At 43.3% G+C, this 26,105-nt stretch overlaps 1 protein-coding gene across 11 annotated transcripts in view; it reads left to right on the forward strand.

Annotated features, from left to right (window-relative positions):
- The window catches only part of NLGN1 (neuroligin 1), a 676,946-nt gene that overhangs the window by 642,124 nt on the left and 8,717 nt on the right, over positions 1 to 26,105 (forward strand). For 8 of the 11 annotated variants that reach the window (XM_075937978.1, XM_075937977.1, XM_075937975.1 and 5 more), the window contains one exon: positions 23,145 to 23,357. In XM_075937978.1, the coding sequence (XP_075794093.1) occupies positions 23,145 to 23,357 (213 nt within the window). The remainder of the gene's footprint in view (positions 1 to 23,144; positions 23,358 to 26,105) is intronic. The other 3 variants (XM_075937979.1, XM_075937981.1, XM_075937983.1) reach the window with 1 other exon arrangement.

Raw genomic sequence — 26,105 nt, forward strand, 5'->3', positions numbered from 1 at the left:
TCTTCCAGTGTAAAGCAGCGTGACTTCATTACTCCACTAAAGGTACTTGGATTCACACTAGCTGAGACACTGATCCATCCATCAAACAGCCAAGTGATGATTTCAAAACATTACATGTCCCTTTTTAAAAAAAAAAAAATTTGGATTGGCAACACCCCACACTGGAAGAGTGATATATACACAAGGAAGATGACTACAAATCAACAAATCTACCTCAGGACTCCCCTGGGCAATGGATGTATCAGAATCAGTATACAATAAATGATTTCTCTTGATGTTAAGGGAAATTATCTCACTGTTTTAGAAAACATTTATTGGGGCTCTAATTTCCACTCAATCGAGTGTATAGCATTGTGCATTAGCATAATAGGAAGTTAATTACCTATATGCACTTAGATGACACCAGGATCTCATCAGCAGGGCATACTTCAAAGAATTCTTTAACTGAAAAATAATTATGGCAAAAATACATCCCTCTGTCAGCAACTGAATGAAATTAATAAATGTTTGAAACCTTTAAGAAATTAGAAAAATGAGCTCTAGGTTCTTTGCTGTCACTGGTTAATGAAGCTTTATTAGTACTGATTGAATGAAGTCAGAAAATTGATATGTGATGTGTATAAAATAAGTATTTCTTATTATTTAAAATGTCATTGTGGCTATTATGACCATGTTGTATAATAGGATCAGGACGCTGGGTTCAGTCACGGAGGGGAACCCAAAATTGAGACCCCCTGTATTTTGCCAGTATTCCAGAGCACTTCAGTAATTTTTTCATAGAGGACATCTAATCTGTGTTTATAAATTACTTGAACTCTTATTCCTTAATTGAAGTGCACCAATGTGAAATTACCATTGATGTAGCTGGAATGATTCTAGCCTCAATTAAGTTGGGTGCAACTGAAGCCTTCCTCTCCCCTCAAATAATGAACTAATGTTTGACATATTGTATTTATTTAAATTGTTGCTACAAAATTAGAGAGAAGATCTGTGTATGATCAGGTGTTTTATAATCAGGTTCCTCAGTAAAATACAGAGTTTGTACATTCTACTTGTATTTAATGGATAACCTTTCCGTGCCACTGTTTTGCTTAATAGACTGCAGTAGCTTAATCTCTCCAGCTCCTGTTTGATAGCAGTCATTTTTTCTTAAGTAGCATTTACGGCCTCTGTTATTTTTATTTCAAAAAGCAGCATCCAGGACCATCCCCCTTCTAATTTTACTACCCAGATTCCAACCTTTAATTCACAAAATGTAAATAAAATATGAATTGCCGCACAGAAAAATAATTTTGAATAGACATCACATCTTACATTAGCCAATAGTAAATTCAGATAAGCTTCAGCCATGAAAGATCAGGATGTTTGGTAGGAAAAAAGCAGGCATGTAATGTGGCACACCAACTTCTTAGTTACTTGATATTTCTGGCCACAAATCCAATGATAACTACAAAGACCAAAGAGGTAATAATGGTGTTTTAAAGGCAAGGACTGGTAAGTTGTCAGTGTATTTGTAACTATTCCTGGTGCACAGTTACTATAGTGATGAGTGCAATATAACAATGTAGACATGTAGCTACATCCATAGATAGATAAATCCCTGACCAGGTGGATATATGCCTTTGTTTGAATAAGAAATAGATATAGTAGCTCTGTCCTCATAAACACAAATGGCAGGAGTGCTAACCTGCTTTCTTTGTAGTGGATTTGTATGAGAAAGACTGGTATCTGCTTCAGCTTGCCTCATTTTTTCTTTAAAATTCAGGGCTGAAATTGAATCAATGATTTGTCTACTCATCTACTTTATGAAAATTGATGCACATTCTTCTTAAAAGAAGGCTAAAATAACTATAAATTGAACTGTTACTAATCTGGCAATATTTCTGATGAGATCCAAATTTTCAGTTCAGTTGTTTGAAAGTGACAGAATGCTCTTTTGCAGTCTCTCTTTCTCTTTCATTTTGCTAGATCTTGGTACCAAAGTACATTAGCCTGTGTGTCTGTGTGCCAGTTCACAGGAAGGTCATAAGGTTGGTCACATATGCAGTCTCTCTTGGGGGTAAGGTAAATTGTTGCCATAGCAGTTAGGGAATTGCTAGGTGTTCTATAAGGATATTAAGAAAAAAAATGTGTTTACTTAAGCATGTCTCAGAATGAATGACTGATTTCAAAGAATAAGATATAGTATAACCTAAACTGTGCATAATTTTTAAAAAGGGTTTCTTATGTCTTTATTTTCAACTTGATTATTTAACTCATATCTAGTAATACAGGAAGCGTATGTGTGTTTTCAAAAAGTGAAGTCTGAAGATGATTGCACATTCCAAATGGCTGTTTAGGTATCTAGCTACATTTGTGCATGCTGTCACAGTAATTGCACACACATTTTGGTAGGCAATATTCCTGATCTCCCTTTCATCACATTTTTAATCCATTGTTGTAAGAGTGACCACCAAAAATGTCAACCTCCATTTCACCATCTTATCAATCTATATGTATTTTTTAACCTCTCTGGAAGTGATTAGTACTAACCAAAAAATGCATGGTAACAAATAGGCAGATCAGTCATTATAAATCCCAGGTTACTTCATGACTCAACATAGGAAAAACTGTTTTGCTACCCAGCAGAGATTATCAGAAGTTTTCCATTTAAAGACATTACTAAGCAAATCTAAACTGGACCAATGCACATTCTAGACAGTTTTATGCATAAATAACTGTTCCGTTACACAAATAAATAGTTAACACTTTCAATTTACAGTGAGTGGGACCTGGGTATGAATCAGGTTGTCTAAATAGAAATTTAAGTGCCTTTCTTTACTCTGAAAAATTTGCCCTAAAATCCCATCAAACACAGCATCTTCTAACCATTACTCTGTCAACTTACCATTTTTCAATTAGGAAAATTTTCTCAGCAAAGGCTGAAATTCCATAAAAATTCAAAAATTCTTGGCAAGGGTAAAAGTATGTGTTATTTTCCAGTCTGTTCTCAAAACTCATTTAACTTCCCAATATTTTAAAGGGTCTTCTCACATTATAGATCAGATTATAGAATAAGAACTTCATTTTGTCACTGTTTTTTAAATGAAACAGCTGCCTGGGAAGGGAGATTTTTTTCAGAACATCTCGATTTTTTTATTATAAAGATTCTTGGCCTGATACAGTAGAGAAGGCTTTTGACTGCATGTCTATCCAATATTTATTATTATTGTCATAACACCAAGGTACCATGGCACATAGCTGGGCTTCATAATAATATCCAGTAAGGTCTGAAAGTTCCAGTACTTCATATATAATTCTCTAATATATAGTATGTCATGTGTCCATTTTTACCCCTTTGAAAATTGATTCACATGCTGCTCAATAGGCAAGGGGTAGGAAATTGGTATAATGTGCTATGTATTGCCTATCACGCATATCCTGGTATTTGATATTGATAGAATTGGAATCATGGATCATGCATTATATAATTATGAGAGAAAAAAGAGGTAAAATTTTCTTCAAGGAAATAGTTTTTCCTGCTAAATATACAAGGATCAAAATATGACATCCTGAAAATATATCAGGTGGGATTTTCAAATGTCCTAAGAGCATTGACTTAACTCTGCTCCCATTGAGAGTAAACCTCCCCTGTCTCTTTAAGGGAAGAGAGTCATGCCAGCACTACAAATCTCATCCATTATGTCTGTGGGTTGGTGGTTTGCGTTTCAGTATTTGATTGGGGCTGTGTTTAGTTTGGATATTTTCTGGGGTCCAGAGGATTCATACATGATTGATTGTTGGTATTACACACATTCCCCTGCTGTTAAGACTTGCTTTGGGTCCTGATGTGTCGTAGGTATTATTTGTTTCATTTTTGTTAAAATTTTCAGAGACGCTGGCTTATGAGTAGGGCCCTACCAAATATGCTCCGTTTTGATCAATTTCACATTTAAAGGTTTAAATGGTAAAAGTAATGATTTTGGCTATTTACATCTGTAATTGTAGGAGTCTTGGCTCCAAAAGGAGCTGCCGAGAGGTGGCAAGGTTATTGTGTATTTGGGGAAAGAGGGGGAATCGCAGTACTGCTTTCCTTCAGTGGTGCTGCTGGCAGTGGCTCTGACTTCAGAGCTGGGCAGCTGGAGAGCAGTGGCTGCAGGCCAGAAGCAGCATCAGTGCACAAATAAAAATGGTATGACATGGTATTTCCACTTTTACTTATGTGTAGCCGCTTGCCGAGCTGGGCCCTCAGTCAGCCGCTGCCAGTATCAGACACCCAACTCTGAAAGCAGCACAGATATAAGGGTGGCAATACCATGACCCCCCTAAAATAACCTTGTCACCTTCTCCAATTTGAGAAACACTGGGCCTCCCTGTGAAATCTGTTTAGTACAGGGTAAAAGCCAGATTTCACGGTATGTGATGCATTTTTCATGGTAGTGAATTTGGTAGGGACCTAGTTATGAGAGCATTGTTAATGTTTTATTTACTATCAAGCACTCTTGCATTGACATAGTCCACAATGTAGATGCAGGTGTGTTGACATAGCTCTTTCTGTCAGGAATATGTTTTATTCATAAGCCTGACCAAGATAGCTGTGCCAAGTGTAGACCAAGCCTAAGAGCCAAAGGAGAAGTTTCTTTCCTTGTTTCAAATGGCTCCAGTGGCTCGGGCTTTTCTTGTGCAACCTGTCACACTAAAATAAAATGAATAAACCCAAAAGAGGTCGAATTTATTTTTGTTGATTCAAAGACCTCCACAGATGTAGCATTTCTGTGCTTTCTACCTATCCCACCAACACTACTCAAAAGGAGTTGGTACCCAATAGTGTGCCTTTGAGAGCTTAGTTACAATTTGTAAAAACACAGATGAGAATTAATTCAACACCACGCTTTTCTCTGTGAGTACTTTCAGAATGCTAGGCTGAGTCAAAAGGGTACAGTTTTCTTTTAAGTGCCTATATTTAGAATGTGGGCCTTTTGCAATTAGCTGATTAAATTTTGCAAATTGTTGTTTTGGCACCAGGAATGGGGATTTCCTGAAGCCAATGACTGGTGCAGTCGTGCTGAAAACTGGACTTGCTAAGAAAGCCTACCTCCCAGCTGCAGCACTCTAGATTCCAATAAGTTAATGAGTTAGTGCAGTTGCTTTGCATTGCTCGCAGTATGGCTTATTGTTATAGGCTTAACTTGTCAATACTGTTCTTCCAAAAGCAAAACTGAAATAATGTAGATAAAATAGCTGAGCTGGTTTTTAGTACTTACACGGGGAGCTTGGTTGTATGTGAGTTGCAGGATGTCTTTTTGGAGCCCAAAATATTACTCAGGTTTACATCCCTGTTTATTCACCTTTCCATGAATTTTTATACAGATAGGGTTTTCTTACAATAGCTGTTCGGTAATGGCTGTTCTTTGTGGCAAATCTACTAATCACCTAACCCAAATCATGGTCTATTTGTCTGGAAGATGCTTCCTCCCGAGTTTATAACATTGCAGTGTATAAATAATAACATGTGACTTAATTTACCAATGACACTAAATGAATAATTAAAATATATATTCAAGGTGAATGTTTACATAAAATTCAGAGACTGAAATATGTTCATAGAAACTGTTTGATGAACAGCTATATAGAATCCATATCTGTTCATTGATATTTTGCAAAAAAAAAACCATTACATGTAATAGAATTGTTGTGTATCCTGCAGTTTGCCCAGGTACAATGGCAACCAAAGTCTTCATGCTGATTTATTAATTCAATTTTCTAATTACAAAGCCAAAATGAAATTAGTGTATCTAGAGCTGCTTGTGTGATCCTTGAAGAGGAAGGCTGCTATGTAAGTACTGTCATTGTCCATTCCATCTTTGACAGTCAGTAAAATACATATCTTATTAATAGTAAAACATAGAATGATTTAGTCTGTTATTTTGCACAGCTCATACAATTAAAATAAAATCCTGCAGATTTTAAATAATTCACCAACTTGTAACCTGTAAGTATTTAGCATGAATCTACAGAAACAGGAAAAATTACAAGGACACAGTCTTTTGTGGATAAAAATGCATTTGATATAAGGCATAAGTTGGAGCTCCATTTTTTTGTTTATAACATCTGGAAGCTGATATGTGTTGCAGGCACCTGATTGTGAAGGAACACTTTTTAAATTCATGTACGTATTTACATGCCATCTTTCTACTTTTTTCAGTATTGTGATTCCTAGTTTTCTAGCCTCTTTATCCCTTCTCCATTAGTACAATATGCTATTCATATTAAGGATATGCTTGCTGCCTGTTCTAAAATATGTGGTACTGTCAGCAAACTGAGGTACAATATTCTCTATTTCATGACCATCACATATACTTTAATGTTCACAGCACTGCTGCTCGCCTAATAAGCGCAGATGGGTTATTGGTGTGAATGCAATATAGAGGTCCACAATAAAAACAAACGTGTTATTTAAATTTAATCACATTACATAAATTTTTCTTATTTCACACAGACTTCCATCGTGATAAGTACACCTTAAAGAGCAACTAACACATATTGTAGTTTGTAATTAGTATTAAATTCTGATAGGAAGTATCAAAACCAAAGTCTTTTTACTGAACAACTTGATACTGTTGGGGTATGCAGAAAATAATTTGAGCTGCAGAGCTACCTTTTGCCTTCCTCCCCTCAATATCATGTTTCTGCACATCTGCAGTTAACATTTTCTTTCAATAAATACAAGCATAACATTTAACTGTTTGGAGATAAATAAGCAATAAGATGACAAGGCACATCTGATTATAATATGTATATAAACGGCTAGGGTAAATTGAAAGTTACAAGGCCGAAGTCTCAGAGGCGTAGCCGTTTTAGTTTGCAACTTTAAAAACAACAAGCAATGCTATGGCACTTTTGAGACTAACAAATATATTATATCACGAAAGAAGTAAAACCCACTTCTTCAGATGAGTTGGAAATTACAGATCCAAGTAGCAAAAGCAGTGACCTGTCAATTGTAGGACCAGTGTTAATGAAGCTAATTGAATCAGGCTGGATGTGGCCCATTCATAGCTTTTGATGTGTAAATGTGATTATCAGAGGCTGGGGAAATTGCCTTTGTAGTGCATTAACCAGATATTATTTTTATTCAAGCCCAAGTTGATAGTGTTGAACTTGTAAATGAACACCCCCATTCAGAAGTCTCCCTCTGCAAATGAGTGATAAAATTCTTTTGTAGAAGAATGGCTACTCTTAAATCCATTTTTGAATGTCCAGGGAAGTTAAAATGTTCCCCTACAGGTTGATATGTGTTACCCTTTATCATGTCTGATATGCGTCTGTTTATCCTTTGTCGCAGAGACTGGCAACAAGGCCAAAGGGTAATTCCTTTAAACAACCAAGCAGTGTGGGCAACTGTTTTTATAAAGTGTCTTCTGTTATATTTTTGTAGCAGTGTATCTTCTTTCTATTCTTCTGCCAGATGGCTACTGCTGCCCGATGAGACTTTTTAAAACATTCATTGTTATTGTTAGGTTGTTGATATATATTGGATTTATAAGGTGCTCTGAGACATCTTCACAAGGACAGAGTCTTGCTAGTCTTGATTCCATGCCAAAAAGCATCAAGTAGAAAATGAGATGACACATATGCATCTTCTCACCCAGATCCTGGGCATGTTATCAGTGAGTCATCCAGTTAGGGGAGATGAAGTCCATTCCTTTGGAAGGCTTGCTATTCCCTGACCCATAGTGTTGATGGGAATATTCAAAACAAGTTGAAGCTTACAGTAATGCACTCGAATAATTCTTTACAGCCATATTGCGTCTTTCAACTTTGTGTCTCTCTTACTATCGGGGGGTATGTCTACACTACAATGTTAGTTCGAACTAACGGATGTTAGTTCGAACTAACATTCATAGGCGCTACACTAACGCCCCTTAATTCGAACTAGTGGGAGGTTAGCCCTCCCCAGGTTTCCCTGGTGGCCACTCTGGCCAACACCAGGGAAACTCTATTGCCCCCCTCCCGGCCCCGGACCCCTTAAAGGGGCACGGGCTGGCTACGGTGCCCGTGCCAGATGCAAGCCTGCCAGCACCCAGCTAGCAGACCCTGCACCTGACACGGCACAGAGCCACCCACACAATGTCCGCCAGCCCAGCCCCTCTTCCCGGGACCAGGCTGGCAGCTCCCGGGAGCTTGCCAGGGACCGCAAGAGGCGGGCACCTTCCTGGGCTAGTGCAGACATCGTGGACCTCGTCCATGATCTCCGCACTAGGCACAGGAAAGCGGCCGGCTAGGGTAGGAGAGCTGCCAGCCTTGCCACCCAGGAGCAGGTGTGCATGAAAATCAAGGGGGTCCACTGAGACCCCCGACCCTGAGCCCTGAGCTTACAATGGCCATACTGGGTCAGACCAAAGGTCCATCTAGCCCAGTAGCCTGTCTGCCGACAGCGGCCAACACTAGGGACCCTGGAGGGGATGGACCGAAGACAGTGACCAAGCCATTTGTCTCGTGCCATCCCTCTCCAGCCTTTCACAAACTTTGGGCAGGGACACCACTCCTACCCCCTGGCTAAGACTACTGCATGGACCCAACCTCCATGACTTGATCTCTCTTCCCTTTAAACTCTGTTCTAGTTGTAGCCTTCACAGCCTCCTGCAGCAAGGAGTTCCACAGGTTAACTATTTGCTTTGTGAAGAACAACTTTCTCTTACTAGTTTGAAGCCTGCTACCCATTCCTTTCCTTTGGTGTCCTCTAGTCCTTCTTTATGGGAACTCATGAAGAACTTTTCTGAATGCACCCTCTCCACCCAACTCCTGCCCTTAGGGTATGTCTACACTACAGCGCTAATTCGAACTAACTTAGTTCGAATTAGTTAATTCGAACTAAGCTAATTCGAATAAGCGCATCTAGACCTAAAAACAAGTTCGAATTAGCGTTTTGCTAATTCGAACTAGCATGTCCACATTGAGTGGACCCTGAACAGAGGTTAAGGATGGCCGGAAGCAGTGCCGGCAGGGCATCAGAGGAGGACTTAGAGCGTGGAGCTGCTGTCTCAGACTAGCCGAGGGCTGTGCTTAAAGGGACCCGACCCCCACCCTGGACAGACAGTTCTCAGGGTGCCCCGCTTGCAAAGCAGTCCTGGCTTGGAGTGCCTTGAGTGCCCACACTCGGAACATCACAGCACTCGGCCATCAAACCAGCTGCACTTGCCGCAGGCTGCCATCCGAGGGGAAGGGACAATCGGGGGGCTACAGGAGAACTTCCACCCCGAGCAGCCCGCAGAGCTACCCCAGTCCTCCCCTTTGGGGGCTCGTACCCCATTCCTCCCTCACCTCCTTCCACTTACCCCTCCCTAGCCTCCCTTCCTGATGTACAGAATAAAGGACACGTGTGTTCAAAAATAGAATTTCTCTTTATTGAACAAAACTGGGGAAGACTGGGAAAAGAAGGTGGGAGATGGGAAGAGAGAGGCTGGGAGAGGGGAGGGCAACTAAAATGATCAGGGGTTTGGAACAGGTCCCATATGAAGAGAGGCTAAAGAGACTGGGAGTTTTCAGTTTAGAGAAGAGGAGACGGAGAGGGGATATGATAGAGTTCTCTAAAAGTATGAGTGGGGTGGAGAGGGTGCATAAAGAAAAGTTCCCCATTAGTTCCCATAATAGAAGGACTAGAGGACACCAAAGGAAAGGAATGGGTAGCAGGCTTCAAACTAGTAACAGAAAGTTATTCTTCACAAAGCAAAGAGTCAACCTGTGGAACTCCTTGCTGCAGGAGGCTGTGAAGGCTACAACTAGAACAGAGTTTAAAGAGAAGTGAGATAAAGTGATGGAGTGGTATTAAACAGGGGGTAGGAGTGGTGTCCCTGCCCAAAGTTTGTGGAAGGCTGGAGATGGATGGCACGAGACAAATGGCTTGGTCACTGCCTCGGTCCATCCCCTCCAAGGTCCCTAGGGTTGGCCGCTGTCGGCAGACAGGCTACTGGACTAGATGGACCTTTGGTCTGACCCAGTACGGCCATTGTAAGCTCAGGGCTCAGGGTCGGGGGCCTCAGTGGACCACCTTGATTTTTATGCACACCTGTTCCTGGGTGGCCAGGCTGGCAGCTCTCCTGCCCTAGACGGCCACTTTCTTGTGCCTAGTGCGGAGGTCGTGGACGAGGTCCACGATGTCCGCACTAGCCCAGGCGGGTGCCCGCCTCTTGCGGTCCTGGGCAGGCTCCCGAGAGCCGCCAGCCTGGTCCCGGGAAGAGGCGGAGGGCTGGGGGGCATCGGGTGGCTGGCTCGAGCCGTGCCAGTTGCAGGGTCTGCTGGCTGGGTGCTGGCAGGCTTGCACCTGGCACGGGCACAGTAGCTAGCCCATGCCCCTTTAAAGGCTCCGGGGCCGGGAGGGGGTCATACGAGTTTCCCTGGTGGTGCCCAGAGTGGCCACCAGGGAAAGCTGGGGAGGGCTAGTCTCCCACTAGTTCGAATTAAGGGGCTACACAGCCCTTAATTCGAACTAGTAAGTTCGAACTAGGCTTAGTCCTCGTAGAATGAGGTTTACCTAGTTTGAACTAAGCGCTTCGCTAGCTCGAATTAAGTTCGAACTCGCGGAGCGCTAGTGTAGCGCCTATCAAAGTTAATTCGAACTAACTTCCGTTAGTTCGAATTAACTTTGTAGTGTAGACATACCCTTACTCCTTCCCAAACACACTAAAAACCTCTTGTTAAAACAAGAGCAGAAAGGGTTGAGGAAAAAACGTGGCCAATCATAACAGCATTTAGCAAATAAACAAATGCAGGATAAAACAAAAACAAAACACCACTACCATTAGCCCGTCCATGAGAGTGAAGCAAAAAAAAAAAGCGCTGTGTGTTTAAGCAGCTTCAAGGGGTAGCTGAGTTAGTCTATTACAGAAAAAAACCAACAAATAGTCTGGTATCACTTTATAGACTAACAAAACATGTAGATGGTATCATGAGCTTTCGTGGGCACAGCCCACTTCTTCAGATGAAGTCTAAGTCACCATTATTATATCTGAAGTAGAGTGTTATGCAATTGCTAGGGATTGGGACTTTTTTGTGCCCATTTATCTAGCTGCTAGGTAACTTAAAGACGGCTGAACCTCCTTCTTAAGCATAAAGGCCACACTAATTCCTGGTGGTAAGTCCGTTGGAGTCACCAGATCCAAGCATAGATACTCCCTCCAGAATCTACCACACTAATTGCATAGGGCTCTTGACAGAGGCAGAGGGGCTCTCAATGTGCTGACTTTAAATTCTGGGAATGTGGCCCTGAGGAATTCAGAATGAGCCTTTTTAAAGAGTATAATGCAAAACTCACTATGGAAAGCCCTAGAACTCTACATTTTTGTACTTAGTACATAGACTCTGTACAAATCAGCATCCTAGAAATACCACAAACAGATTGCTAGATTAGATATTTGCCTGCACAGGCACTGTACTAATGGTAGATAGTTCAAGAGATTAAACAATAAGCCTTGTGTCCTGAACTCACCCAGCTAGTGACAGTTCAAGTCCTGCTTACGGCAAAAACCTGGGAATGGCACTGAGCTATAATGGTATCTATCTTCTTGCTTTTTGGGATACAGAGGCTGAAAAAATTTAAATCAAAACATGTTAAGACAGACTCTGACTTGGCATACATACCAAATTGATGCAAATATGAATTTCACCCACTTTCACCACAGGTCTGAATTTGCCCCATTTTGTGTTCTTAAAGTGTTTCTTAAGAGCAGTTGCTGTATATGTGGCCTTAGAAAGAGATGGGTTTAATCCCACTGAGTCCTTCTTCACTAAAAATAAAAAATGCCTTCTCTGTCTTATCAGTCATTTCTCTGGGTTCCTCACAGTTTGCATGCTTCTGGGTTATGCAACTAATGGTGCGTACAAACAGAAATGCATGAACAGCTGGTGATATTAACAGGCATCTTATGGTTCTGAAAAATGAGGTAGAAATGTTCCATATCATGAAAGTCAACATCAATATCTATCCATCTTTTGTAGACATGGAAGTCAGCCAGCATGGTTGTTGGTGAGGAAATATAAGAATTTTTTTCTCCATTGGACCTAGTGCTGGGGACATAAATAACAATTTAACTAATCCAAATGAAGTGAGGCAAAATTATTAAAAATACCGATTCTTCCTTTTTTTTTTTTAATTGGAAAGCTTTCCCTGTTGGCTAAACTGAACATGCGTTGTCCAAATCTCTGCCCTTCTGGTAGACAGTAGATGTGTTCTCTTCTGTTCTCTCTTTAACTCTAGGACATGAGTTCTGTGTTAATATTTCCCAAGATTTTCATATTTTCATAGGTATTTATAAAATGGGATTCCGGGCTTAATGTGAATTCTCATAGCACCAGACGACTGCCTCAGTGCGTAACCAGCATAGTGGTCTCTGCAGCTCATCATTTGCTCTTATGGACAGTGACTCCCATTTTGCTGCACAGGAAATACAGTGCAGCGGTGGCCAACCTAAACCTGAGCAACAGTTCTATGTCACCAACTCTGATCATTTCCCCACCACCACTCTTAGCAATCCTCCCCACTGGCAGCCTAACCGGTCAGTGCCTCCTTCTCCATTTCTTCCTGCCCACTGTGATCACCTCTGTCTCAGTGGGAGACACTGGAGGGAGGAAGCATGGGTGTGACAGGCTCAGTGGAGAGGTTGGGAAGTTGCAGGATCCTAGGGGGAAAGGGTGGAGAGGGACAGCGCCGAGGGCAGAGCTGGGGGTTGAACAGTGAGCACCCTCCGGCTCAGTGAAAAGTTGGCACCTGTAGCTCCAGCCCTGGATTTGGTACCTATGCACGGAGCTACATATTAACTTCTGAAGAGCCGCATGTGGCTCTGGAGCCACAGGTTGGCCACCCCTGAAATAGTACGTGGGGTACCACAAGGTGGTGTTTTAACACCTGAAACAGGCCTGCCATCTGACTTACACTGCCTCCAATATGAACCGACCCTCCATTTTGCTGGCAAATGGTCTGGGGATCACCTGGGCACAGCCAAACCTTTCTGAACCACTACTGCTGGTCTGCTCAACATGTGAACCACATGGGACCACAAAAACGGAAGCATGGTCAGGAAAAGAGAGGGTAACTCATAGGCGTGCACAGCATATTTCATTAGGGTGTGTACCCAGGGAATTTAAAAAAAAAAATTTAAAGGCGAACATTTATTGAATACTCAATCATAAAGGACATAATTTTTATTCATCAAGCAAACTAACGAAACTAAAACTTAACTAAACTTAATTTTTTTTAAATTAACAACTAAACTTTACTCTAAAAAATACAAACTTAAGTATGGGACATTGTACTTCTTAGTTTGTTTTTTACATGTGCAATTCGGCACCATTACATAATACAGCAATCCATACTTTAAAACTAAAAGAGCGTATCATGTGATTAAATTAAAATGCAAAGCCACTTTTTTTTTGGAGACATTACGGGGTTACCAGGTAGTCTAAAAAAAAATACTGGACACACTTCATGGCGGGGGGGGGGGGGAGGGACCGTCCGGGAGGGGAGTGGAGCTGGCCGGGAGGAACGGCGGGGGTGGGAAGCAGAGCTGGAGGGGAGGCTGGGGGCTGGCCGGGAGAGATTGGGGGGCAGGGCAGCCAACAAGAAGCAGAGTAGGTCGATGGGCAGAGGGGGGAAGGCAGAGAGAGGCTGCCTGAGGGAGATCGGGAGGAAGAGGGGGCAGCTAGTGGGAGCGGAGCTGGCCGGGGGAGCTCAGGAGGAGGAGGGGAGAACTGGCCACCAGAAGCAGCCCTGGCGGGGGGTGCAGCGGGGTTGACCGGGGAAGATCAGGCGGAGAAGTGGGGGAGAACCAACCAGCTAGCCAGCCAGGAGGGGTCGTGGGGGAGGAGTGTATCAGCCAATGGGGAGCGGGACTGATCCGGGCAGTGCAGATCCCAGGGCGCTCCCGCCCCCCGCATGGTCCAGGCGAAGCATGAGTCAGTCCAGCTGCAGCTCCCCCACACACTTGACCAGCGCACAGGAACACAGACCGAGCTGCCCCTCCTCCTCACATTCAACCAGGGCTCCCAGCGCTGATCGCACCCAACCTCCCAGCCACTCCCCCCACCAGGCTTCCGGGCACCCAGTTGGAAAACCAGAAAATACCGGACATTGCACATGTCTGGTATTTTCTGGATTTTTTTTTTACCGGACAGGGCCCCAAAAAAACAGACTGTCCGGTAGAAGACCAGAGACCTGGCAACCCTAAGACATTAGGGTGTGCCTGGGCACACCCGGCACACCCCATACGCACGCCAGTGGGGAAACACATGCAATGAACTGCCGTGTAGACAGTGACCATAACTGCTTTCTTGTCCCAAAGTTTCTGGCATTCATTCAGTTTGCCTTTGATCCCCATAGCCTGTGGCAGTGGTTTTCACTGGGTCATGCAATGTCAGGCTCGTTGCTGCAGGAGGATCAGGCAATCAGTGGAGGTGCTAATGCAGGCTACCTGCCTATTCTGGTACCGCAGACCATGCAGTGCCCTAGAAGCAGTCAACAACAGGCCTTGCTCCTTGGTGGGGGAAGAGGTGAGTGCACAGGGCTCCTTTCACTGCCCCTACCCTGAGCACTAGCATCACACTTTCATTGGCTGGGAACCCACTGCTGGTTGCTTCTGGGTCATGGCATGCTCTGTGATGCCAGGAGAAGCATGAAGCTTGCTTTTTTATCCTACTGTACAGGAGCCAGTTAAGGTAAGCCCCTCCTACCACAGCGCTGACACCCCCCAAAGCCACAGCCCCCTCCTCCACTGCAAAGCTCTCATTCTCAGCCCCACTCTTCAGCCCATACTCTAGTCAAATTATGTTGGGTTGCAGGCATCAACAATTTTCTTCAACTGCCTATGGCAGTCATACCTATACTCCTTATACCGCAGTCATTCCTGTACTCCAGACTGACAGGTCGTTAACTGGACGGTCAAAAGATGGTTTAGGAACAACTTTCTGGCACACTCAGGCTATGTCTACACTGCACTGATCTTCCGGAAAAAGCTACGCAAATTGCAAACCACAATTTGTATAGCTTTTTCCTCTTCTTTTTTCAAAAAAGGCTTTTCCAACATTTGGCCCATCTGCACTGTCTTAAAAAAAACCAGACACACGATATCAGATGGGGGGAACCAGCCGGGAGGGGATTGGGGCTGGGCAGGAGGAGGTCAGGGAGAGTGGAATTGTCCGGGGGAAGAACCGGCCGGCGGGAAGCAAGGCTGGCTGGGAGGAGTGGGGCTGGCCGGGGGATATCGAGGGTGCGGGGGAAACCAGCCAACGGGAAGTAGAGCTTTCCGGGAGGGAGTTGAGGGGAGCAAGACTAGTGTGGGGGGGAGAGCAGTGGTAGAGAATCAGTCGGCGGGGAGCGGAGCTGGCCCAGGCGCACACAGATCCCGGGCTGCTGCCCATCCTGCACACGGTCCCGGCGAGGCGCACAAGCGAGTTCAGCCCCGGGGATTCCATTCTGGCCCCGACCCCGCTCCCCTCTTCCCTCCTTTCTACTGCGTAGTTGTGTACTGCCTGGCTGGTAGACAAACAAGCACACGCAGCGTGACTCATGCAGTGTGAGTGTGTCTGCTAGCCAGGCAGTATGCAACTACATACTGATACTCATAATAATAAAACTTACTTATTAAGAGAATTCTGGACATTTCTATGTCCGGTATTTTCTCAATTTGTTTCCCAGACAGAAAGCTCAAATACTGGACTGTCAGGTTCAAAACCGGACACCTGGCAATCCTAGCCAAATTTCTAGAAAAAAAACTCTTTTTCAGAACATCCCTTCTTCCCCTTAAAACGAGGTTGACAGGGATGCTGAAAAAGCATGTTTGCTCTCCTGAAAAAAAATTCAGATGAGCAGACGCATTCCCTGGACACGGCAGAGTTTTTCTGGGATACCTCCGGAATCCCAGAAAAACTCTGTAGTATAAACCTCAGTTCTATAATTTCCTTAAATATGGGAATTACATTTCCTTAAAGCCACTGGTACTCTAATGTCTTCTTTGTTTTAAACTCTACACAGGTTACAAAGAAAGCTCAGATAGTCACAAGCCTTTGTGGGCCTTTTTTCCTTACCATATTAATTTACATCATGCCTCAGTATTCCTAAAGAAAATTTGCAGGGGCCAAAATTTTGCTGGTGTGTGTGGGCAGTTTGCATTGAGACTTAGTCGCTGGTTCAGTTTGGCACCTCTGCTGCTGTGGAAATAGGAAGGTGTCAGGCACCAGCTCCTGTGCCCTCCTGCAACCTACACAGAATTGTAATGAGTTACTTATAGCCCAACACAAGAATGGATTAATATGAATCATTTCTCCCTCCCAGTGCCTCTCCAGGAGTATCTAAAGTGTCCTAGATTATCTTTGCCCTTTCTTGGCACCTAGCAATGTTCTGCTGAGTTATGCAGCTGAATGTTCTAAGCATGATGGTTTTCAAAATATGGAATGCAGGTTGATTTAAAGTGTAATGTGAGAATTGGAATCCATTATAATGACACTGAACAAAATATGCCAATTAGATGTGGTATATTAGGTCTTAACGCTGGAGAACTGCTGGCCTAGCACTTTACACTACTAGTCTGTTCCCTCCCTAGGCAATAAAGATCAGCACTGACCTAAAACAAACAAAATGTAGCTCTAAATGTAGCGTAGCTTAGCTCTCTCTGCAGCAAGGCCAATTAGCTTTCCCTACAGTTTACAGTCAGGGAAAATCTGTTAGAATGAATGTGAGGACATTTGACTGAATCCTAAATTAGTGCTAGTCATCTGAAGTCAAAATAAAAGACTAGGGAAATAAACAATAGTCATGTGTATTATAAATATGTGTGTATTGCAGAATTTTAGTAATACAAATGAAAAATAGTGGTTAGGCATTATCTTACCAAACAGAACACGTCAGTTAGGTATAGTTAGCCAAAGTCTGCCTTCAGTCCCCAGTCCTGAAGTCACAGTTGTGTAACTGCAAATTTACTGTGGTGCACTGCACAGAATTTAGTCTGATAATTATTTTCCTCTTATATTTTAAATATATGGGTCTGGTTTAGTTTTATTAATGACCTGGATGAGGGGATGGACTGTACCGTCAGCAAGTTTTCAGATGACACTAAGCTTGGGGGGAGAGGTAAATACACTGGAGGGTAGGGATAGGGTCCAGAGCATCCCAGACAAATTGGAGGATTAGCCCAAAAGAAATCTGATGAGGTTCAGCAAGGACAAGTGTGAGTCCTGTAGAAAAGGACCTGGAGATTACAGTGGATGGGAAGGTGAATATGAGTCAATAGTGTGCTCTTGTAGCCAAGAAGGCTAACGGCATAGTGGGGTACCTTAGTAGGAGCAGTGCCAGAACTAGGGAAGCAATTACTCCCCTTTATTTGGCACTGGTGAGGTCACATCTGGAGTATTGCTTCTAATTTTTTGAGCCCACCACTCCATTACAGAAAGGATGTGGACACACTGGAGAGAATTCAGCAGAGGTCAACAAAAATAATTAGGGGACTGGAACACATGACTTATTAGGAGAGGCTGAAGGATTTGTGCTTATTTAGTCTATAGAAGAAAAGATTGAGCGGGATTTGATAGTAGCCATCAACTACCTGAAGGAGGTGGGGTCCAAAGAGGATGGAGAGAAGCTGTTCTCAGACAGATGATAGAACAAGGAGCAGTGGTCTCAAGTTGCAGTGGGGGAGATGTAGGTTGGATTTTAAGAAAAGCAGTCTCACTGGGAGGGTGGAGAAACCCTGGAATGGGTTACCTAGGGAGATAGTGGAATCTCTATCCCTGGAGGTTTTTAAGTCCCAGCTTGACAAAGCCCTGGCTGGAATGATTTAGTTGGGATTGGTCCTGCTTTTAGCAGGGAATTGGATGCGATGACCTCCTGAGATTCCAGTCTATGATTCTATGATCTTACAATTTTCATCCCACGTTATGGAAAAAGCAACAGAGACAGAGCATCTCCATTTGATTATCTACTCCAATTAGAATTAAATGTTGTTTCCTTTTCTGGGTAATTAAATCTGGTCTAAACAGTTTTGTTTTGCATTCTATAAATAAACTGAAAAATAATGGACTGCTTCCCTCTAGAACAGGGGTGACCTGTGGCTTGAGAGCCACATGCGGCTCTTCAGAAGTTAATATGCAGCTCCTTACATAGGTATAAATCCAGGGCTGGACCTACAGGTGCCAACTTTCCACTGGGCCAGAGGGTGCTCACTGTTCAACCCCCAGCTCTGCCCTAGGCATTGTCTACTTAGGATCCTGCCACTTCCTACCTTCTCCACTGAGCCTGTCACACCCATGCTTCCCCCTCCGATGTCTCCCACTGAGACGGAGCTGATCACAGTGGGCAGGAGGAAAGGGAGAAGGAGGCACTGACCATTGGGGCTGCCAGTGAGCGGGATGTGCTGAGAGTGGTGGTAGGGAGATGATCAGGGCTGATGACATAGAACTGTTGCTCTTTGGCAATGTGCATTGGTAAATTCTGGCTCCTTCTCGGGTTTAGATTGGCCACCCCTGCTCTAGCAAGTTTATATAATTGAATCTGCTTGCATGTCTAGCAGGTGAAGATCTGCATCTTCAAACTCACAGTTATACCCATCTCTCTTAAACAAAGTTTGTTGATAGTATCACAATAAAGCAGTGGTCTTCAGCCTTTTTAAGCACAAGATCGTATTTTGAATTTAAGTGTAATCCAAGATCTACCTCACACTCAAATGTTCTTGCCCCGCCTCCTTTGTGCCCCTCTTCTGAGGACTTGCCCTCTGCTCACTCCATCCTCCCTGCCTCCCCTATCCTTCCTCACTATCACCAAACTGAAACAGAGGGTCGGGGTGCAGGCTCGGGTCTTGGATTAAGGGATTTGGAATGTGAGAGGGGCTCTGAGCTGAGCTTGGGGCAGACCGTTGGGGTGTCAGAGGGGGTTCTAGGTGCAGGCTCTGGGAGGGTGTTTGGATGCAGGGGTGCTCGGGCTAGGGCAGGGGCTTGGGGCACAGGAGGAGGGTTCATGACTGGGGTAGGATTTGGGATGTGGGCTCCAGCTGGGCCCTGCTTACCTCAAGTGGCTCCTGGGTGGTGGTGCAGTGAGGCTAAGGCAGACTCATCCCTGGCCTGGCCCTGGCCCTGCACCACTCCCAAAAGCAGTCAGCAAATTCCATCCTAAGCCCTGTGGTGCCCCCTCTCTGCTCTGTGGAGAAAGGATACAAAGTGGGAGGGACACCTTGACATCAGCACCCCCCTCTTCCTTCCCTGCACAGCAATCAGGAGGCTTCTGAGGGGACAGCTCCAAAGCAAAGGGCAGGAGAAGCGCAACAGTGGGGAGAGGGGCAACGGAAGTTCCTTTCCCTTGATGGTAGTCTCTTGGCCAAACCAGTCAGGATCACCTGTCAGAGGCTCCAAGATCTACCGGTAGATCCCGATCGACTGGTTGGTGATCACTGCAATACAATTTTTAAAGGACAGACTTAAGGAATGAGCCAAATTCTGTAGCCATTCTCTGCCCACGTGGGATTTGATTGGGGAACAGTAGAGCAAAAGTATGACGCTCCCCAACTTGAGTTAAGAAACATATTCTGTAGCTGAGGGGTGTATAACTCATTCACATCTGTGGATAGAGCACAAAAGGGACTTCTGACCAGTGTATTATACACATGCAGATCTCAAAAGATGCAGTGTCTGACTTTCCTCCTGAGAAGAAGTGGAGCTGCTATTGGGAAGGTTAGTGAGAGAGGAACAGAAGTGAAAGGGAGGAAGGGAGAGATGGAGGGAGGCAAAGTGCCAAAAAGGAACTGAGCATAAAGAGACGAAGAGCAGTAGCTGAATGTCCAAAGGGATATGGGAGAACTAGAAGCTGGAATGTGACCTTCTTATCTTGTCACTGCCTCCGACAATTCATGCTGGGCAAATGTTCTTTGGCTGCAGATAAATATCAACATTTTGATCAATACTTATCTGAGTTTTTTCTCAGTAGAAGCCAGGCAGGTGTAGAACTCTGAATCAAATATCTTGCCACACCCTTCCGGGTTCAGAGTTCACACTTGGGTGCCTAAAATTTGGCACATTATAGAGAAAAGTGATCTGTTTTTCTGAGAAGCTGGGCAGACCAGCTCAAATTCACTGCTTTCAGAGTTGAATGTGCTCATCCCTTCTGTACATCAGAACACTAGTATTTAGGTGCCTAACTCGGGACCAGTTCCAGTGCCATTGAAGTCAGTTGGGGTCTTTTAACTGACTTCAGTGAGTGTTAGCTCAAGCCCTTTTATCGCCATGCTTGAAATCGTGGTCTTCATGTTGCTATGCATTGAGATAAGAAATATTCAGAAACCTTTTTTCTCTTGATTTGTATCTACCGGTATTTCTCACTGGAAAGGGGCATCAATTACAATAAAGCTTGATCCTCCTCTGTCAGCTCTTCCTAAACGTTTTGTTCTGTTTTTCTGCAGTCACTGTCCTGCTGTCTTCTAGAGTTAATGGTCATCTCTCTCAATTCATGCAACAGAGTCCGTAAACTCAGCTTTTCCCTGCTTATGCCCTGGTATTTTGGATAACAAAAGGGATATTTTTTAAAAGGACATAGTAACTAGAAGCTAAAATAATGAATTTCTTTTCTTCCTTCCCCATCAATATCATACGCAGTTTTTATTCTGAATTTAAGTTCCAGGTATTGCTGTAAATGTTACCCTGAGTCTGATGAGAAAATTGTTGTATGCTTTCTTCTGGAAAACTACTGTGAAATTGTGAACTTTTTTGTTTAGCATGGTGATCTCTGCATCAAAAGACAGCTAAATTACTGTAAATTTCAGTAGAACAGAGAACCCACTAATATCTAGTTTATGTGAAAATAAATGCTTTGGTGGTGGTACTTCTCTATATGATGCTTGTAGAAAGGCTGTTACATTGTGCATTTTGTGTGTGTGAAATCAGTTTCATAGACAAGTGGAGACGTTTGGTTTTCTTTAAAATGCTGATATTTAAACCTTTGCTGACTACAGGAAAAGGACTCATTTCTTCACCTAATACAATCCCCAATCTGACTATAAGGGCACAAGTCATGTGCTTCCTGGTTTACATCTAAGCTCCTATCTATTTAATGCTTAGAGAGTTACTAGAGCAGCTCAAATTGCCTTGTGTATCCTTTAATGCCAACTCAGTTAACCCAGGTTAATGGATGCGGGTTGGTGCTCAGGGAGTAGGAGAGTCACGTAGGTTGTACAATCCAGCCTGCCCTCTGACATAAATTGAATCTTTTTGGGAGTAAAGCCAATGGGAGACAAAAACAGGGCAGGGAGGACAATGTGGTAAAATAGGGAGTATCTGTACCACAATCTATGGGTTGCAAAATTGAACAGTGATCCTTCTGGCATGCACCAAACTCACACATGCCAGGTGGGTTGCTGGGTGCCCAACTGACTCCTATGCTCATATAACTTGCTGCTAAGCAGGTAGGGTGGCCAGGTGTCTGTTTTTTTACCAGAATACCCAGTCAAAAAGGAACACTGGTGGCGCTAGTCAGCAGAGCTGACTGGGCTGTAAGGGTGCATCTACGCTGCACCCATTGCTAGAAATAAGTTATGCAATTTGAGCTATGCAAATTGTGTAGCATATTTTGAGTGTATTTCAGAATAGCTTTCTTCGAAATGCGCCAAATTTTGAAATACGGTGCTATTCCAAAACGTCCTTTAATCTTCATGGAACGAGGTTTACGTGGAATAATGATCCCGTTATTTCAAAAGCTATTTTGAAATAACTGGCTTGTATAAAAGATGCAAAATAGCTATTTTGGGATACCGGAAACATCCCGAAATAGCACTGATGTCTAGATGCACCCTAAATGTCAGGTCAGAGGCACAGTGGAGCTGAGACAAGCTCTTTGCCTGTTGTGGATCCACACAGCTTTTGTAAGCAGTGGCATGTCCACCATCCAGTTCCTTTGAGTAGAGGTAGTCAGGGGGCTCTGCACACTGCCCCAACCCCAACTGCCAGATCTGCAGCTCCCATTGGCTGGGAGCCACATCCAGTAGGAACTGCTGGGGTGGAGCCTGTGGATGGGGCAGCATGCAGAGCCACTTGGTTGTGCCTCTGCATAGGAGCCAAAATGGGAACATGCTGCTGCTTCCAGGAGCTGTGTGAGCTAAATGCCACATAGTGCCTGCATCTGTGGAGCCCCTCTAAGCACCAAGCCCCTCCCCAGCACTGATCACCATCCCACCCTCTAAATACCTCTCCCAGAACCCACACCACCTCCTATCCATGTCCTGATCCCCTTCCCATCCTTGTAACTCTCTCATCCCCATGCCAGAGCACCCTTCTGCACCCCAAACCACTATCCCCAGCTCCAACACAGAGTCTGCACCCCCAGTCAAAGCCCTCACCCCCCACTCCCACACACACATACCATGACCCTGTATCCCAGCATGGAGCCACCTTCCACATCCTGAATCTCTCATTTCTGGCCCCATCTTGGAACATGCATCCCCATCTCTCACCCCAACTCCCTGAGCTAGCTTAGTGAAAATGATGAAGTTAGTGAGGGTGGGAAGAGCAAGCAACAGAGGGAGGGGGGATGGAGTGAGTGCAGGCTGGGGCTTGGTAAAGGAGTACGGTGGAATAAGGATATTCGGTATTGTGAGAAAAGAAAGTTGGCAGTCCTAAAACAGACGTGTGTTAAGTTCAGCTGACAATTCTTTTAATAATCACTTTGGAAAGCTGGACATTTGGCTATAAAATGTGATGTTCCATTCAAATTCATGCATTGTTATCAGACTTTAGTTGCATTTCACCAGTGTCCACAACGAGAAGGGAACTGTTCACCTACAGAAAATATGGCTCCTTCCCCAAAGAGTTTACCCTCATCCCTTTATTACATTGAAATGCCATGGGTCCTTGCTGACTTAGTCCCAGTTTTATACAACAATGAGCAGATTATTCTGTATTACACCTACATAATTCTCACATTCATTTATCATGGTTAATATTACACTGAACACCAAAGGATTTACTGTAGCAAGGATGAGTCACTGGTAAATCATTGCCAAGTGAATATTTTAAAAATGATGCATTTACATAGTACTTAGCTCCAGATACATTTCAAACATAACTGAGGAGATGATAGTGCAACAAGCATAATATGAGGAGCACGTGCTAAATCTTTTCCCTTTTTTTCTTTACATTTGCAGGTTTCTTGAGTACTGGGGATCAAGCAGCAAAAGGAAACTATGGCCTCCTTGATCTCATCCAGGCTTTGCGATGGACTAGTGAAAACATTGGGTTCTTTGGTGGTGACCCATTAAGAATAACTGTTTTTGGATCCGGTGCAGGCGGCTCATGTGTCAATCTGTTGACTTTATCCCATTATTCTGAAGGTAACCGTTGGAGCAATTCAACCAAAGGTATTATGCAGGTTGCAAATTTTGACAATTTTGGTGTCTGCATGCCACCACCATTAGTACTATGTGATGCTCTGTATTTCTCTCTCTCTTTCTAAGGACTGCTGAGTTCAACTCAGTAATGATCAGGTTTTTTAAAGGCTGTATGTTGCCTTCTCCCTCAACTCTTCTGTGCGGGTTTACATTTTGGGTGGCTTTCTTTCCATTTCCTGTGGAGCTTTGTAGGAATACTTATGCAGCAGACTTCTGAAACACACACACAGTACATCATTTTTGTCTCTTTTATTTCCTACCTGAGGGTGTCCTCTTTGGAAAACCAGTCTGAGATGCTCAAAGTCAATGAAGTTGACTACATTCAATCAGTCATCAAAGGCATGTATAGTTCCTCATGAGGAACAGGATTTAAAGAAAAAAAATTACATGGTTCTTGTTTTCAAGCTAATGGCTGAAATGCTTAACACTGTTATCTAGTGGGAAGAGAAAAAAGTGCCTAATTCAGAAATCTTTTGTCTGAAACTGCATGAATTTCACTTGCTGTCTTCTGAGAAAAGAGTTTCAGTGTTTTGCATGCATGAGCCAAAATTGTCAAAGCATCAAGGTCACAAATTAATTTTTCCTTGTATATGTTTTTTTTCAATTCCATATCTAACATCTTTTCTCTAGTTAATGCAGACAGCAGGAAATTATGGACATATTTCTTGAGGCCAAAAACATTTTTTTCTTCCATTTTGGCACCAAAGTTCCACACACTTTTTTTTTCTTATTTGCATGGCCACTACTTATTGATCACGTTTTTCTTACTCCATCCTATCATTATCCTTTCCTCATATATGCAGATGACAGAAAACTCTTGTTTATGGAGTCTGGAGAGACTCATAAAGCTTGAATTTCCTGTTATTTATGTCAGTGAACTCCATGGAGGGTCAGATGGTAGGCTCATACTAGAGTAACTCCACTCACCTCTATAGAATATATTTCTGATCAAGTGCCTGATCCGAAGTCTATTGATGTCACAGTCAGTGGAAAGATTCCCACTAAGTCTTAATGGGCTTTTGGATCTGGCCTTACACTGATGTAAGTGGGAGAAGAATCAGGCTAATTCTCTTTTATATAAATATTATTGTGGAAAATAGATTCCTAGGATGATGAGTTTAATTTTAAAATTATTTAAAATAATTATTTTTTTAAACAAATAACTGTATTTTAACCTTTTCCAAAGACCACTTTAATACATGAAATATCTTGAAGTAGAAGTGTAGAATCCATGTAAAAATTGACACAATTATATAGATATTTTGCATGTTAACTTTCAACATGTTTTGTAAAATAGCATTTTACGCCAGCAATAGACTAGTCAGAACTTAGTCTAGGCATAGTGCACATAACCCTGTATAATCACTGGGCCCCATCATGCCCTCAGTTTTCCAGTAGAACTCAGAGTGAGGGTCATTTCTGGAATAGTGGATTAAGGACGGGGCTGAGTCAGGGAACCTGGGTTCCATTCTCTGCAATGACTGACCGTTTGGTCGTTGGTTTAATTACAAGTAGCTGATGTAATCCTGGACATTGTATGCTTTTATCTGCAATGACTGGATCAGCCATGATCTGCATTTTGTCAGCTAACTCTCCATAGTCATGTGTAACACAATAAAACGTTGTCAGAAGCACAAATCCATTTATTATATGCTGAGTGCCTACTCGACTGCTGTTGTCCCCCAGGGTATGTCTACACTACCCTCCTAGTTCGAACTAGGAGGGTAATGTATGCATACCGCACTTGCTAATGAAGCCCGGGATTTGAATTTCCCGGGCTTCATTAGCATAAGCGGGGAGCCGCCATTTTTAAATCCCCGCTGCTTCGAACCCTGTGCAGCGCGGCTACACGGGGCTCAAACTAGGTAGTTCGGACTAGGGTGCCTATTCCGAACTACCGGTACACCTCATTTCACGAGGAGTAACGGTAGTTCGGAATAGGCACCTAGTCCGAACTACCTAGTTCGAGCCCCGTGTAGCCGCGCTGCACGGGGTTCGAAGCAGCGGGGATTTAAAAATGGCGGCTCCCCGCTTATGCTAATGAAGCCCGGGAAATTCAAATCCCGGGCTTCATTAGCAAGTGCGGTATGCATACATTACCCCGCTAGTTCGAACTAGCGGGGTAGTGTAGACATACCCCCACTGACTAGAGCATTCTACAGGTGCCGGGAGACACACAGCACATGCAAGATGGAGTGCTTAAATAATTTGCTTCAGCTGCCCCATATGCAAAATGGGAACTGTAGCACTTATCCATCTTAGTAAAGTACTTTGAAATCTATGGATGCAAATTATTATTTACATCAGTAGGACTCTGCTATCCAAATGATAACAAAGTATGACCCATTATGCATTAATACCATTTTAATATTAGGCGACAGCCCCTTGAGCCAAAAGTTTGAATATTTCCTAAAAGAATCTTGTTCACTTCCTTTCATTGTTGCTGGTAGAAATCAGTTACAGTATGAAAATTGCTTTTCTCGGTGCCATCCATTTTTCACTAACATGGTTCAGCAGAAGGATTTTTTTAAAGTAACTGAACTGAGCTTTATGGCCAGAGGACTTGATCACTTTTAATGTAATCTGGCCTTTTATGTGCCATTTAACAAACTATAGTGTTTATATCAGCACTTCCTTACCCTGTAACTTGCTCTAACTGGTCTATAAAATAATTCTGAATGATTAAAAAAGAGATTTACACAGTATGCACATAAAGTA

The sequence above is a fragment of the Pelodiscus sinensis genome, chromosome 10 (genome assembly GCF_049634645.1).
Source record: "Pelodiscus sinensis isolate JC-2024 chromosome 10, ASM4963464v1, whole genome shotgun sequence".
NCBI lineage: Eukaryota > Metazoa > Chordata > Testudines > Trionychidae > Pelodiscus > Pelodiscus sinensis.